The sequence below is a fragment of the Diplotaxodon limnothrissa genome, linkage group LG10 (genome assembly GCF_057381915.1).
Source record: "Diplotaxodon limnothrissa isolate DT_005_m linkage group LG10, D_limnothrissa_male_GT1.1, whole genome shotgun sequence".
In the NCBI taxonomy this organism is placed as follows: Eukaryota; Metazoa; Chordata; class Actinopteri; order Cichliformes; family Cichlidae; genus Diplotaxodon; species Diplotaxodon limnothrissa.
The window spans coordinates 13,559,703-13,575,145 of NC_140605.1; the positions used below are offsets into that span (position 1 = coordinate 13,559,703).

The window sequence follows — 15,443 nt, forward strand, 5'->3', positions numbered from 1 at the left end:
TTTTGTCATTTTTTAAATCGAGAATAACTAAACATCAATTAAACTCAAATTAACAGTGCCTATCATCGGATTAGCTTTGTAAGTATTTGTTTGTTTGTGAAGACAAATCCTGAAGGATATCAAATTTATCAGTAAATAGATAAAGCCTCAAAATGAGATTTTTACAAACACTGGCATCCTCTTTATAGATTTACTGGTATCCCAGACCACAATTTGTAAAGCTATAGTGAATATCTTACTTAGATTTGGTGTGTAGACCACAGGTCCACTACGGAGGAAGACAGACTCAGTTGTAATGACATTAGTTGCCTGGTCAGACCTAATTGGAGAGCTTCTGATTCTGCTGTACATTGTATTAAATTATAAAGGTATATACTCATCTAAGCCTGCATCAGCATAACTACATTTTTAAGACAAGCGTATGACATAGACTGTATGTAAAAGCTGGATGTAGCTACTGTTTATGTTGTCTAGAGAAGTTGGGAAAGTATGATGATAGCCTATGTAATATAATATCTCTCAGTATTCATTTTGACAGCAAATCTTGGTATTATGGTGTAAAAATGTGTCTATCTAACCATAATTGCACAGAGAGGTAACTTCTGATTGCACCACTTCCAAACTTGTAACCATTTTCTTTGGATTTCAGTTAGTTCAGATTGGACCCTGCCTCTTGTCCTATAATAGCTGGGATATTGTAGGACAAGAGCCCCTCCACGCAAAGTGCTGTAATGCTGGTAACTCTTCCTTTGCAACTCTGGGTGCTCGGATTAATTTTCAGATAGTTTTTGACTGACTGGAGGAAGCAGTTTGCCTTCAGGGCGTTTTTTGTTGTCTTATTTACTGTTTTCTATAGCGGGTTGGTAAGTTTTAGGTGTCTGACGCATTTAGCTGTGTAAATAACTGAATGTGCTCTTAGAAAGTAGGAGTAAGAAGAAGGTAGGGTTGAAATGTGTCACGTTTCGACTCAGCGGTTGTGAGATTACATGGGCATGTGTTATGCAATAGGCAAAACTCCGCCTACAGGTGCACTGAGGTTTTCACTGTCCAAAAAAACGGCTTTGTCCTTTTGGCAGCGATAGTCGCGATCCGGACTCTAATAAACTTTCATGAAGGGATTTATACAGAAGAATTAATCAGGCGGAGTATGTATCGGATATTACCTCTGCTCCTCCTGGGAGGATTCTTCCTGACAGGTGAGTTTTAGGAACTTCCGGGAGGTACATCGCATTATTAACGTGTTTCACAAACATGGCAACCGTGTTTAATAAAACGAAACACAAACGAAACATCAAGTTCGGAATCTTATTTGGTCTCTGAGCTGTAAAGCCCGTGTTATTCTTTGGGCGTTCACGGTGTAGTACAGAGTATAAAGTACACTTACGTGTACTGCGACCAGTTTCTGCTAGTATGCCGTAGCAGGCGTTGATAAGACCGTGTTTGGATTTGAAGCCATGGATTATTTCTTTGTATTAGATCTAGGGTTGCCAACTCCCTGAAAAATAAATAAGGGACACCTCGTGGCCAGGGCCGGGCAACCCAGTTGTCTTCACCCTTCCCAGTGTGGTAGCTCTTTTTTTGTGTGTGAAATTATTTTTTTAACCATTTGACTTGAAGTTGATTTAAGCAGATGCATATTCTTTGTGATATGAACACATGGGAAACAAATGATCATTTAGCCATTTATTTTTAGCTCAAAATGAAAACATTAACACAGTAAAACAGGTCTCTTTCTTAAACAGAAGCCTGTCATGCTTAACTTTTGAGAATATAAGTAAATCTTTCTTTAAAAGAACTCTGTCCTGCTTAACTTAAAATTATATAAATTAATAGAAAACAATAGAAAGAAAAATATTCTTGTAACTGTGCACATATAGTGCATTTAGTACAGTTGGCTTCAGTTGAGGTATTATTTCAGCTTTTCTAATGCTAATCAGCTGCTCCTGTTTGTAAACCCGCTTGTTCCCATGATTACGCATCTTAACTCACCATCATTATTCATCTATGTATTACTTTTATGTATTAGTGATCTATTTGTTGTAATCATCTATCCTTGCAGTTGTTTATTACACAAAATATGGTAAATGGCCTGTATTTATATAGCGCTTTACTAGTCCCTAGGGACCCCAAAGCGCTTTACATATCCAGTCATCCACCCATTCACACACACATTCACACATTCAAAATAAGTTATATTATCACACTTCTGGCCACATAGCGCTGATATTCACTGCACATGCCCATATTAACTTTTTCCAGCCAGGTGTTTTCCTTTTCCCATTCCTCCCTGTGCTTTTGCAGCCTATTTTTCTTTCTCTGAGCGAACAAACATTGCTGCTCTAATGCTGGGCTCACACTGTGCGATTTTTGGCCAATTTTGAGACGATTTCTGAGTGGTGCGACCGATTTGGTGATCAGACCGATTTTGGCCTTCATCGTGCATCGTGTAGTATACGTGGGGTAACGAGAAGCGATTAACACCTCACGACCAGCTCCCGATCATCAATCGCTCGTGAGGGTGTCACCGCAGCCGCTCACACTGCGCACGCGCAAACACGTAAACGTCGGTGAAAAAGACGGAGCAGCACGGCTGTGCAGCGTGTGATCTGGACACAAGCCATGGAGGCACAACTTGTAGAACTTTGGAAAGCTCATCCGAGCCTTTTCGATGTGGCATCACAAAATTATCACGACCACAACAACCGTGAAAATAGTTGGATTTACATTGCTGCTCAATCACAGCTGCCTGATCAATGTTTTTCATTAGCAATTTAGCAAAGTTGATGGTGGTGGTGTGTCTGTGTGAGTGAAAGACAGAGAGAGCGAGCGACAGATTTTCTGTTATAACCTTCATTTTATGGACGCACAGTGTGAGCACTCAGGTCGCATCAGAGCATCGGGCGGTATAGTGTGAGACCCTGCATCGTGACCTACCAACTTCTAACCCCTGCGAGTCAATCGTGCAGTTTGAAAATCGCACAGTGTCTGCCCAGCTTTAAGTGTACTGTCATCCGAGACTTGCACCGCAGTGTCGGCGTTTGTTTCCCTGTTGGCCATGCTTGTTGTTGTGGTCATCTGTTGTCTTCCGGTATTTTCTCTGTAAGCGACCTTTCCTCGACCAATGAGATAATCTGAATTGTCATACTCGAATTGTCATAAGTGTGCTGTCAGCTCATTGGTCACAAAGCAGGAGAGGGGCTGGGAATTATGTTTTCAAACAAAGCGTTAATTCCATTAACATTTATAGACTACTTTTGATTCTCACTGTATTACGGGACAAAGTGCGTCCCTTATTAGCTCAATACGGGACGTGTACTTTTGTTTCGAAATACGGGACGATTCCGTATTTTAAGGGACGGTTGGCAACCCTAATTAGATCATACTTTTAACTGACAATCACTTTATTAGGTACACATGTTCAGCAGCTTGCTAACGCAAATATCTTGTCAATCACATGGCAGCAGATCAAAGCAATTAAGCAAGGTGACCTGCCGAAGTTCAAACTAAAAAACGGGAAGGAAGGGGATCCAAGTAACCGTGAAAGTGGCATTTTTGAAATACTTAGACCAGACAGGCTGGTCGGAGTATCTCAGAAACTGCAATGGTCTGAAAAAGAAAGCACATCCAGTATCCGTCAGAGGAGAATAATGGGCCACTACCTTGAGTTTATATGAAGGCAACAGTAACTTAAAATAACCACTTGTTACAACCAAGCTGTGCAGAAGAGCATCTGAATGCACAACACATCAAACCTCAAAGCAGGTGGGCAGCAGCAGCAGAATGCACACTGTGTGACACTCCTGTCAGCCAAGATCAGTAAACTGAGGCTACAAGTTGCACAGACTCACAAAAATGGCATAACAAATTACAGAAGTGGAAAAAGATTGTCTGGTATGATGAGCCTGGATTTCTTCTGTGACCATTCAGATGGTATCCGACGTAAACAACATGAAAGCATGGATCTGTTCTGCAGTGATTCAGCCTTGTGGTGGTTTAATGGTGTGAGGGAAAGAATTTCTTTGCGCACTTTGGGCCCCTTAGTACTAACGGAGCGTCGTTTAAACACCACAGTATTGTTGTTGACCATGTTCATCCCTTTATATGACCGCATCACTCATCTCATGATGGCTGCTTCTTAAACTGATCTCAAACTGTTTTCCTGAAAATAACAATTCACCATCTAGGACCACATCCTCACTTTAGGTTTCACAGCATTTCTAGTAGATAATGACAGATTGAGGCTGTGGTTTGGGGAAAGCCTGAGAGTTGACTGGCAGCAGCTCTCAGGCCAGGCAAATCCCCATGTACCAATGAGAAGTGAATGAATTGAAAAAGGAAGGAAGGGAGGGACGGTGGGGCACGAAAATGAACAGCTTGTAGTGCCAGGAGGGTCGAACTACAATGAGTTCACTGTACCTAATAGTCTCCACAGTCACTAAATCTGAATCCATCTTTGGGATGTGCTGGAAGAGGAGATCATCACGCATATGCAGCTGACAAATCTGCTGCAACTGTGCAATGCTGTCGTGTCAGTATGGACCAAAATCACTGAGAAATGCTTCCAGCTCCTTGTAGAATCTATGCCACAAAGAATAAACACAGCTGTGAAGGCAAAAAGGGGTCCAGCAAGGAACACCTTAGTATTAGTAAGCTGTACCTAATGAAGTGCCCAGTGACTATATATGCCACACATACCGTTACTATCCACAATTCATGCCTTAATCCATGCAAGTAATTTCATTAATATTTATTTTTTTAATATCCACTTTTTTGTGGATATTAAAAAAAAAAATCAACATGCCATACATGCAATGTGTCGGTTTGACTGTAGACATTTGAGAATTTAAAGGCTTCAGCAACAGCTGTAATGTTTACAATCAAAAGCCAAACACTGAAAAAGCTTCTTGTATAAGAACAGCTTATATATAAAAGAGGAAGTCAGAGCCCCAACTTTCTATATAAAATGACATAATATATTTAAAAAATAAATATGTATGCATAGCTGCAGCTGTCTGCAATACAACTTTATGCAAAAAACTATAAAAACGACTTTTAATTTATTTTGGAAGAAGTTCGAACATATACATTCACATTAAGTACAGCATGTTTGTGCTGCTCATGATGGATCCCAAACCTTTATTTTTCCTTTATTGTGGCTTCCTTTTCTTTCACTGTGTTTCTCTGCATGTTGTCTTGAGGTGTCTTCTGACTGTTTTTAAGAATGCCAGTCACTCATCTTCCTTTTTGCATGTCATTCTGAGCAACTGACGCCAAAATCCACTTGAACCAGCTGCTATTTGCAGCTTAACTTGTGTGTTGTTTTCGAATGTAAATCTAAGCCATATGCAACATGGATTTTGCATTCTTCTTTAACTAACATGTGATACGTGAGCTGGACAGCATTTGGTCATACAAAGTCATTTCTATATCTGATATCTGAGCAGGAATCTATTCAACATTTTAGGAAACATCTTTAATTAACAAAAAATCCATGTTTGCAGTGTGATTCTTACTTCTAAACAGGAAACTTGCACATAACCTCTGACTGCAGGGTTGTTTGATGTGTGATCACAGTACTTTTGGTTTTTTCCAATTAGTTTTCATTTTGTTTAGTTTTGACTTTTTTCTCTTTAAGTCATCTTAGTTTCAGTTAGTTGCGCAGAGTGAAGTTAGTTCTCCAAGTTTACAAAATAGTTTCAGTTGTAGTTTTTTCCCCCCCAAAAGTTAAATTTGATTTTAGTGAATTAAATATTTTTTCACTTCTGGTTTAAGTTTTCAGTTTAGCTGTAACTAACAATATTAACCTTGGTCTGTAAACACAGCAGATACATTGACGGGGTGTTCCCACACTCTCGGCCATGGAGGAGATAATTGAGAGGAGAACTGAAACTGGCCTTGTTTGTTTGACCATGGCTCAGGGGGTTGAGAAGCGTATCTGTAACCGGAAGGTTGCCGGTTCGATCCCCGGGCTCTCTGTCCTGGTCGTTGTGTCCTTGGGCAAGACACTTTACCCTACCGCCTACTGGTGTTGGCCAGAGGGGCCGATGGAGCGATATGGCAGCCTCGCTTCTGTCAGTCTGCCCCAGGGCAGCTGTGGCTACAACTGTAGCTTGCCTCCACCAGTGTGTGAATGCGAGAGTGAATGAATAGTGGCATTGTAAAGCGCTTTGGGTGCCTTGAAAAGCGCTATATAAATCCAATCTATTATTATTATTTGAAGAGTATCAGCTGTGTGCTCCCACAGAGCCTTGGAAAGCGTTGATAAGTTTTTCAGTAATTCAGATTTAAAGGCAAGTTTATTTGTATAGCACAAAAAATAGTTATTTCTAAAAACGTAACTACTCTTCTTTTATTAAGGTTAATGTGGTTTCTTAACTTTTATTCTTCTGTCTGTGTTGAGCTGCTTCCTTATTTACCAGGGATCTGTTAACCATTATACTAAAGAGCTTCACATCCCATTAATTTAGCATGGAAAGAAATCCTGTGTCTTACTGGTGCTGGAAGTCTCTGAAACTGCCATCTTTCATCTGCAACATATCACTAAAATTTGAAACATCCTAATCTGTTTATTGCTTCCAGGCTGGACTATTGTAATTCATTATCATCAGATTGTTCTAAAAGTTCCCTAAAAGGGCTCCAATTAGCAGATCTTGAGGTAGATTAACACTAACCTCATAGTAGGTGTGCAAGTACAGATGTTGTTAAATTACAATTTGCTGTGTTCGTTGTTGTACTGGCAGACATGTAAAACCACAGTCAGGCTGTGGAATAGATTGTCATGTCGTTGCCATAAGAAAGTAACAAACTCACATTTTATATTGAAAGGCAGTAAAGTTCTGAGGCACATGACATGGTGTGTCAAGGACATTACTGTGTTTAATGAAATGGGCAGTTTGAACTAACTTCAATCTTGATTGTTCTCGTTTGGTCGTGTTTATTTCAGGTGTGCGGCATGTTACTGGGATAGAAATTAGAACGGAGAAGGAAATGGAAGCAGTCAACGGGACGGATGTGAAACTAAGCTGCACCTTCAGTAGTACTCATCCAGTGACTCCAGGTTCTGTCACAGTATCCTGGTACTTCCAACCCCTGAATTCAAAACCCGGCGAGTCTGTGAGTATAAAATAGATTTTTTTTAAATGTAATAAAATTCAGTCCATAAGACTTTCAAATAATACCTAATTTCTTCCTCTCAATTTCAGTCTTGTATTAGCTTCTAGTTTTATATGTTTAAAGTTTCCAGTGTGTGTTAATATTTTCTATTTCTGCACTTCCTTTTTTTTGTCTTTTTCTGTAATGTATGTGGCAGCTGTTTTACTACGAGAATGAAACGCCTCACCCTCCAACGTCTCCGCAGTTCAAAGGGCATGTAGTGTGGTCGGGAGATATCATGAGAAAAGATGCTTCCATCACTCTCCAGGACGTGAATCCAACTTTTAATGGCACCTACAGCTGCCAAGTGAGAAACCCTCCAGACTTTCAAGGCAATATTGGAGAGATCAACCTCAGAGTGATCAACAAAGGTTAGACTATTGGACCTCAATATCAAAAATGACACCTCGTGGATTGAATGATATGATTCATGATTTGGTTTGCTACACAGTTTGTTATCTGCTAAACAATCTGATAAACTGCTAAAAACAAATAAAGGAAGACTTTGAAAACATCAGCTCACAATGATCAAAAAAGATCATGCTCAATATCTTCTCTGATCTGGACTGGATGATGTGCTAGGAGCGAAAAGATGCCACATTGTTTGAGGGAAATTAAAATGATTAATCCACAGAGGGCTGAATTCAAAGACAGAGAAAAATACAGCAGGCTGGGCTATTTAGCCAAAATTTCATTGCAGTAACTTCAAATGATGGTCAGTAGTTTGTAAGGCACCAGAGACATTTGTATGTGTATGTATTAGAATAAGTCTTTTAAAGACTGATGCGTTGCATATATGACGACTCTGTTACTTCTGAGATGAAAAGTTTGACTCATTCATCGCATCGTTATCAGAAGCAGTACAGTGAGGGAAAAGAGACATTTAAAAAAAATAGAGAACGTTTTAGTATGTGTCATATGATTGAATGAAGCAGGACAGTGTGATTAACCACTGGGTCGCTCATTCATCTTTACTTTGTCTTCTTTCTTGCTCCTAGTGTCCCTCTCTGAGATAAGTTTCCTGGCGATCATAGTTGGAGGTGCTTGTGGTGTAATCCTGCTCATTCTCACTATCATTATGGCAGTGAAGTTCTACAAGAAAAAGAGAAGGGAAGATGACTTTGAGCTGCACGAGCACGATTTCAAAGACCCAACTGTGTGGTGAGGGCCAGAGAACTCTGTCTTTTGGGACTGGTGTGGACTCTGGTTGGCTGTTGGGTTGATTTTCCTGGAGGAGATGACTAATAAGGATAAGGGCATCTTCGTCTATGTTTTTTCCTCTATTGTGAATGTCTTGAATATTAATGTATTTTTTTTTTATTCAGTTATTTCAGTATTAGAGCTCAAACACCCTTTCCAGTCTGTACACTTTTGTATGTGTGTATATACTATTGAGACTTTTCTACAAAGTTGGTCCTGATTGTGACTACTGAATACTTTGTAACAGAATTTTTTAAATGTAGGTTATGGATTATAATCATGGTTGGTTTTTATAATGGTGGTTATTAATACTTGTTCACAGCAGCAGTTCTAACTGAATGAGTGAGGCTGTTTTTCTGTATAATCTTTAGCATTTTACCATTTAGTTAGCATCTTTCAATCACAGGTTATTTTATTGTAAATTTTATAGATGTCAATTTTAACTAGAGCACCTTTTTGAGGTAATTGTACGTGGTCTTCAACATAAAGAAAAGCTGATACTGCTGCGGTGAACTGAGTTAAATGCGCTCTGCTGCCTTCTACTAATGGGTTACATTACAGCTTTGGCAGGTGAAAGCTGTCTGGGCAAAATCTTCTGCTTTCTCGGTGAGCAGCAGCTGCAAGAACAACTGTTGCTTCACAGCACTTGTCATTTTATAAATCCAAGATCCAGGGAACAGTGAATGGGTTTTAGTGCAGAAGTCTTGAACTGTCGAAGGTAAGAATCAGTTCATTGATTTTCTGGGCTCTGGGCTGGGTTGGTTTCAAGTCGAGGAGTCTGGGTGTCTCCTTCTCTATATATAATTTTTTTTTTTTGCTGAGGTAAACCAGTGTTGTTTTGTATATTTGCTTCCCTTTTGATTGAAGCCAGTATCCCACAAATAGTCCTTCTCATTGCATCTGTGTTTGTGTGTGACTGTTTGGTGGGGGTGCTTCAGCAAACCCGAGGAGGCAGAGCATCTGACAGCCTTGCAGAAGAAAAAAGAGGTCAGTTCAGACGATGAAGAGTCTGAGCCCAGCAGTGGAGATGATGATGATGATGATGATGACGATGACGACGATGACGATGATGATTAGATAGATGTATTTTTCTTGAATTCAATTTGTTCATTCACACAAATTTATTGGGCTGATCATGTGGATGTGATGCATTCAGAAAGTTTTGCGACCGCCCATGAAAAGCAAAAACTTCTGATTGAAATCTAATTTTTCCCTGTAAAGAAACTCTCCCCGTGCACCTCTGGAACACTTCCACCATAGAGGCTACTTTTAGATATTAACCTTATATTAAAATGTGAGTAAAAAGAGAAAAGCAGTGACTTGCAAATAAGTTAAAACTTTTATTTATTTGGAAAAAAAATCCCAAGAAAAAATGTTGACATATTACAATGTATTTGTTTTGTTTTAAAATTTTATGTCAGCAGCATGTTTCATAAAATTCTGGATTTATTTCACAGTTTTTCTTAATTTCATCATGTTTTTTTTAAGGAAGACTTGTTGACAGTATAGAAATGGATGTAGCTTCTGTGACACTGCTCCCTGGTCTCTGAAGTCTTTGAAGTTTTGAAGCTTTCAGATGACGTTGCCATCTTGGTTTTAAAAAACTGATATGATGAGGCTGATATGAAACCAGATCCTTAGATGATGTAATGCTGGTTTGTTTTAAGACTCTTTCATACAGCTTCTTCTTCTTTCTTTCTTTTTTTTTTTTTTTTTGCCTCAAAGCTACTTGTTTTATACTGTCTATGGATAAACTGAGCTTCTCTTGGATTCTCTTCTGAGACTTCTAGTTTGCTGCTCTCCAGTTTAAGATGAGCATATACAATAAAATATCTGTCAACATTTTATATCTCTTCTTAGTACTTTTTCAGTTAAATATCAGGTTATTACTGCATTCTGCTTTATTGACATTTTACTTGCTGCTTTATTGACATTTTACTTGCTGCTATAGTGTAGTTGACAGGATTAAAATATATTTGGCTGAACACACATGTTATCTTTGCAAAGCTACCTTTTTTTTCTTCCTTGCCAAAAAGCTTGCATTTGCAGACAGCAAATCTCGACCAATGACATTTCAGCTGAGAAAATCAAGTGTGTTAAGCTCCTAGCATTAAACAGAAGTCATGTGCAGGTTACAACGGTTGGCTAAGCTCACTCCTTTTTAACTATTACAAATTATTTCCACTTCCCAATGTGACGCACCAACCAAAGCTGACTGATTCCAGCTTTTTCTGCACAAATAAAGAACTTACACGACTATTTCAGTACTCCACATACATACTCCAGTATATAGGCACCGATGTCTGAAATGTGTTGAGTTGTCATTTCATTTTTTAATAACTGGGACAAATAAATGCCAGACTTGTTCACTGTACTGTTTATGATCGCTATGTTGCTTTGTTGTTGTGTAATCTCATTGGGGATTTCTACTCAAAAACTGGACATGTATTGCCCTTCTGGGGTGTCCATGAATGTTTACTGTTAAATAATTGAACTGTAGATGTGTAAAGCGTAGGCCCTAGTAAGATGTTTCATTGCTAACACTACCCTGTTGCCAGTGTAGATAGTGCTTATCTGTGCTGCTGCCACAAAAATGTGTCTCTTTCTTTCCAAAAGTTCACCAACAGGTTTATGAGCAATGACTACTGTTTACTTCACGGACAACTAGCAAGTTTGTGTTCTGCTTTTTGTATAAAAAGTGAAAAATAAAAATTTCTGTTCAGTTACTTTGGAATAAAGTTTTTTGTTTTAATCATAAAGGCTTGTGAATTCTTTTTGAATAGAAGTGATCAGGGTGTGTACAGAGAGGCTCGATATTAACAGCTCAGTAGCATGGAAGAGAATGCAACATACCAACTGTCAGCCACTCCTCGGTGTGTGTGACAGTGAGTTATTGTAAGTCACTCTGCCCTAAAACAGTTGATTGCAGCTTACAGTTTGTGCTGGAAAGTCACTTTGATGTTTTCTGTGTCTTCAAATAATTTGAAACACTCTCACTGGGACAGTTATTGAAAGGATATTGGTGACTTTACTTTGACACTGCTCACAAAGAGCATAAATTCACAAAAACATCAAACAGATGTGGAACACATCACTGGTAACTTGAATGCTCATTTTTTGTATTCCTGAAATTGAATTACATTGTTACCTGTTATGTTCATATCTGTCCTAAGATAAATCTAACTCAAGCTGCTGGAACAATATTAGTTACTAAGGTGGGGTGGAAAGACTGGGACATGCAGGAACCTGCCTGGAATTGTCCAAGCTTGTCAAAAACCCCATCTGTCGCCCTACTGATTCATTTTTTCATTTTATATTGTGCGGTGTATTTGTTATCATTGAAAACAACTTGCTGAACCACTTTACTTTATTCCTTTTCATTAGATCAGTGTAAGTGTACCATATTTAACAATCACAGAACCACATAAACGTGCTGTGCTTTTTTTTTTTTTTTTTTTGCTGTGAGAGATTAACTTACCTCTCATTAAAAGAAATAATGTTTTGGAGTGATATGACAGTTTAGTGGCTAGGTTGGGTATCAAACAGGTGCAAATGTTTTGAAGTCTCTGGTTGGATTCTCAGCTGGATAAATAGTTCCCATCTTTTCCCACTGCCGATGTCAGATAAAGTCATTGTGGCCAAACATGTCGACTCTGGTCTTGTTTGTTCAAAGGACTTTGTTCAGATGCAACTTTGTAAACCTAATCTAAGCTGCCATGTTCTCTGCAGAGAGAAGAGGCTTTCTCCTTGGAAGCTCTCCAAACACGCCAGACATATTCAGACTATTTCTAACTGTGCTGTCATGAACTGTAGCTTTTCACATGCTAACTGAGACCTTTTCACTGCTGTTTTTTGTACACATCATTCTAACCTTTCTCTTTGCACATAAATATATCTGTGAAATGCACTTTATGAAATAATCTTCCTTTTTTTATATAACTGTACTTACAGCTGTCAGAAGTATATGTACACTCATCATGGGCATGAATATCATAGTAATTTAGGACTTTTAACGATTTCTTTGTTCATTTTCCAGGATGGAATGATTACACAGTAAACATTTTAATTAATGTAAAAAAACAAGAAGGTGCCCAAGTTTGGCATGTTTTATGAAAGTGAAGTGAAGGTGAGACTGTACCAGTTGTCAAGCATGGCAGTGGTATAACCATGCTCTGAGGCTGTTTTTCTTTAAGTGGTACAGATACATTACATGTGATTGGGGGCGACCGTGGTTGGGAAGCTCATCTTGTAACCGGAAGGTTGCCGGTTCGATCCTCTCTCCAGCTCTGTCTGTCCTGGTCATTGTGTCCTTGGGCAAGATACTTCACCCTACCGCCTACTGGTGTTGGCCAGAGGGGCTGATGGCGCGATATGGCAGCCTGCAGGGCAGCTGTGGCTACAACTGTAGCTGCCTCCACCAGTGTGTGAATGTGAGAGTGAATGAATGGTGGAATTGTAAAGTGCTTTGAGTGTCTAGAAAAGCGCTATATAAATGCAATCCATTATTACATTACACAAAGTGGGGTAAGAAGGAGAAGGAATACTTCCAAATTCTTTAGCTTCACCTCAAATCAACAGCTAGACAGTTGGAGCGTGAACACGGCGGCATACATTACATCAAAACTGGTTTTGGAATGGATAAAGCACACTAACATTAAGCTGCTAGAATGGTTTTCCCAAAGCCTCAACCCTGTTGAAGATTTTACAAACTACACTTGAAAATCAGGTCAGTTCAAGAAAACCAACCAATTTAAACAATCTCTACTAATTCTTAAGAGAGGAGTGGTCAAGTATACAAGTAGATTTATGCCAGAAGCTTGTTGACGACTACCAAAAGCATGTGGTTGCAACTAGCTAAGGTAATTTTACCAAATATTAGTGGGGATGTTTGTATATATTTTGGCCTGTGTGCATACTTTTGACCCTGTGTAGATTAGAGAAACTCCAAAATCCTTTCAATCTTGTGCCTCAATTCTTAGTTTTTCAAACTTTTTCAGGCTGTATGCTGTAGAATTATTCCACCCTGTAAAAAGTTCAAAGAAATCATTTAAACACCAACATTAACATCGCAGTCATGCAGCAACACAGGAACCACCAAGGTTCAAGCCTGCAACATTATGGAAACTGCTGAAACACCAGCGTCACTGTCCACAGTGAAGCAAATGTCACGTAGCCTCGGACTGAGAGTGTATCAAACAAGAAAGACACGAGAACTACGAAGTGTATGCAAACTTCTGACCAGAGCTGTAGTAAGGCTAACACGAAAGGATTTTTACTTGTACTGAAGTATTTTTACAGATTCACGTGTTTTGCTGCAGTAAATCCAGATACCAAGATTTTCTTTTAAAAGTCTGAGGTAAACTTGAAAACATCTGCAAGTCATAATGCATTATGTGAGGGACATGTCTACCAGTAAATACAATATAATTATGTTTTGTACTGGCTGTAAATTGACGTGCTCTCTGTGTAGTTACAGTCATCCTGCACAGGTCTGCAGTAGCTCTCTTGTCTTCCTGCAGCACGATGCTGTTGTTTTTTTCCCTTATTGCAGTTCTGGAAGAGTTCCCGCTGCTGCTGCATTGATACTCCAGTGGAGGGGCCTGCAGAGGAGAGCAGTGAGCCTGCAGCCTGCCCACGTTATCTCCCACCCATGAAACGTCTCCACTCTACCTGCTGTGACCTTGCACCAAACCTTACCTACCTGTACGGGTTTAATAATGGAGGCGTGAATAATCCACATCAGTAATCCCTGTTAGTGTATATTTGAAATCCTATGATTATCATATTCATAACGTACGTGGGACTACGCCATTCAGCCTCATGCTGTTTAAACAAGCACAAAGAAATAACTTTGCTCACTCAACTTCTTATGAATAATACTTTAGCTTACATACCAACATGCATGCAACGCCAAGCCCACTGATTGTATCATATACTATAGAAATAACAGTAATAACATAATATTTCTATTGCTGACTATCTGAAGTTTTGCACAACTAACACAAAACATTAATGTATTTTAAAGAGTGTATGAACTTGTAAATTAAGAAACAGAAAAGGTGCAGTTCGTTATTCCCCCCAAATAACACCTTTCTCAATAATCACAGCATCAACTTGCAAATACGAAAACACAGTTATTAGCATGTAAGGCAAATACTTGCAGTTAAAGCCCTTGGAATCGCAAATCTCTCCATTTCTTTTTCTTGTAAACGGAAAAACAAAATTTAAAAAAGTACTATCAGCAGCGGAAAACAAGCATGCATGGATGTGAGCAGATGTGAGTTGTCCCTGTGTCCTCTATTTGTCCAGCTGTACCTCGACTCAGGTGACAAGCTCTGTCACATGGCCTCTGCTGCATCCTCGTTAAAACTCACAAATCTCTCTCTTTCTTCTTTTTTTGTATTTGAAAAACCTTTTGTGACCATAGAGGCACCTAACAGATGGAGTCTGACAGGCAAATAAATAAATAAACCAATCAAATCTGTAAGTTAAGTGCTAAGCATTTTCTGCTGCGGTGAATAGTGCTGACACAAGGCATTGCTGAGCTGTTGTTGACTGATGGTCTGTACATTTATGGCAAAGAAGCTGTCGTGCTTTAAAAAAAATGACTGTACACACTCGTATATCATAATGGACTTACAGCAGAGTTTTAGCAGATTAAAGAACAATATAACAATACACAAGATAGTGTGACTTTGTATGCACTAAATAGGGCATACTGCACATAAAATATGCTAATTCATAGCTCTGAATGGTAATGCGATGCAAGAAATCTTCACCTTACAAGACAAAACGACAGAAGAAACAAAATAAGAGTAGGGGGCAGCTTTTAATGATTACAATTAAAAGAAAAAGACATTTTAAAACAAGTCTGTGCAAACAAGAAGCTACTTTACTGCTTTCCTCACCCATTGTAAATCTCTCACGTTGCAAAATATGGTTTTGCCCAGGAAAGAACGATGAAAGAAGTATTTATGGTAGGAGCTTTTAAATGTGTGTCTTACAGGAGACCTGGGGGATCTGTGGTTACGTACCCAGCCTCCACGTCACCCTGCACTGCAGAACTTTTCTCTGAGCTTCATAAACACTGT

General features: G+C 39.1%; 1 protein-coding gene across 1 annotated transcript; it reads left to right on the plus strand.

Moving 5' to 3' along the window:
* The first annotated feature begins 1,055 nt into the window (after positions 1–1,055).
* mpzl2b (myelin protein zero-like 2b) lies at positions 1,056–9,708 on the plus strand. Its single transcript, XM_085363576.1, has 5 exons — positions 1,056–1,196; positions 6,944–7,113; positions 7,310–7,523; positions 8,151–8,313; positions 9,291–9,708. Exons 1-5 carry the CDS (start codon positions 1,148–1,150, stop codon positions 9,427–9,429), a joined length of 735 nt encoding a protein of 244 aa, XP_085219702.1. The 5' UTR covers positions 1,056–1,147; the 3' UTR covers positions 9,430–9,708.
* The last annotated feature ends 5,735 nt before the right edge of the window (positions 9,709–15,443 follow it).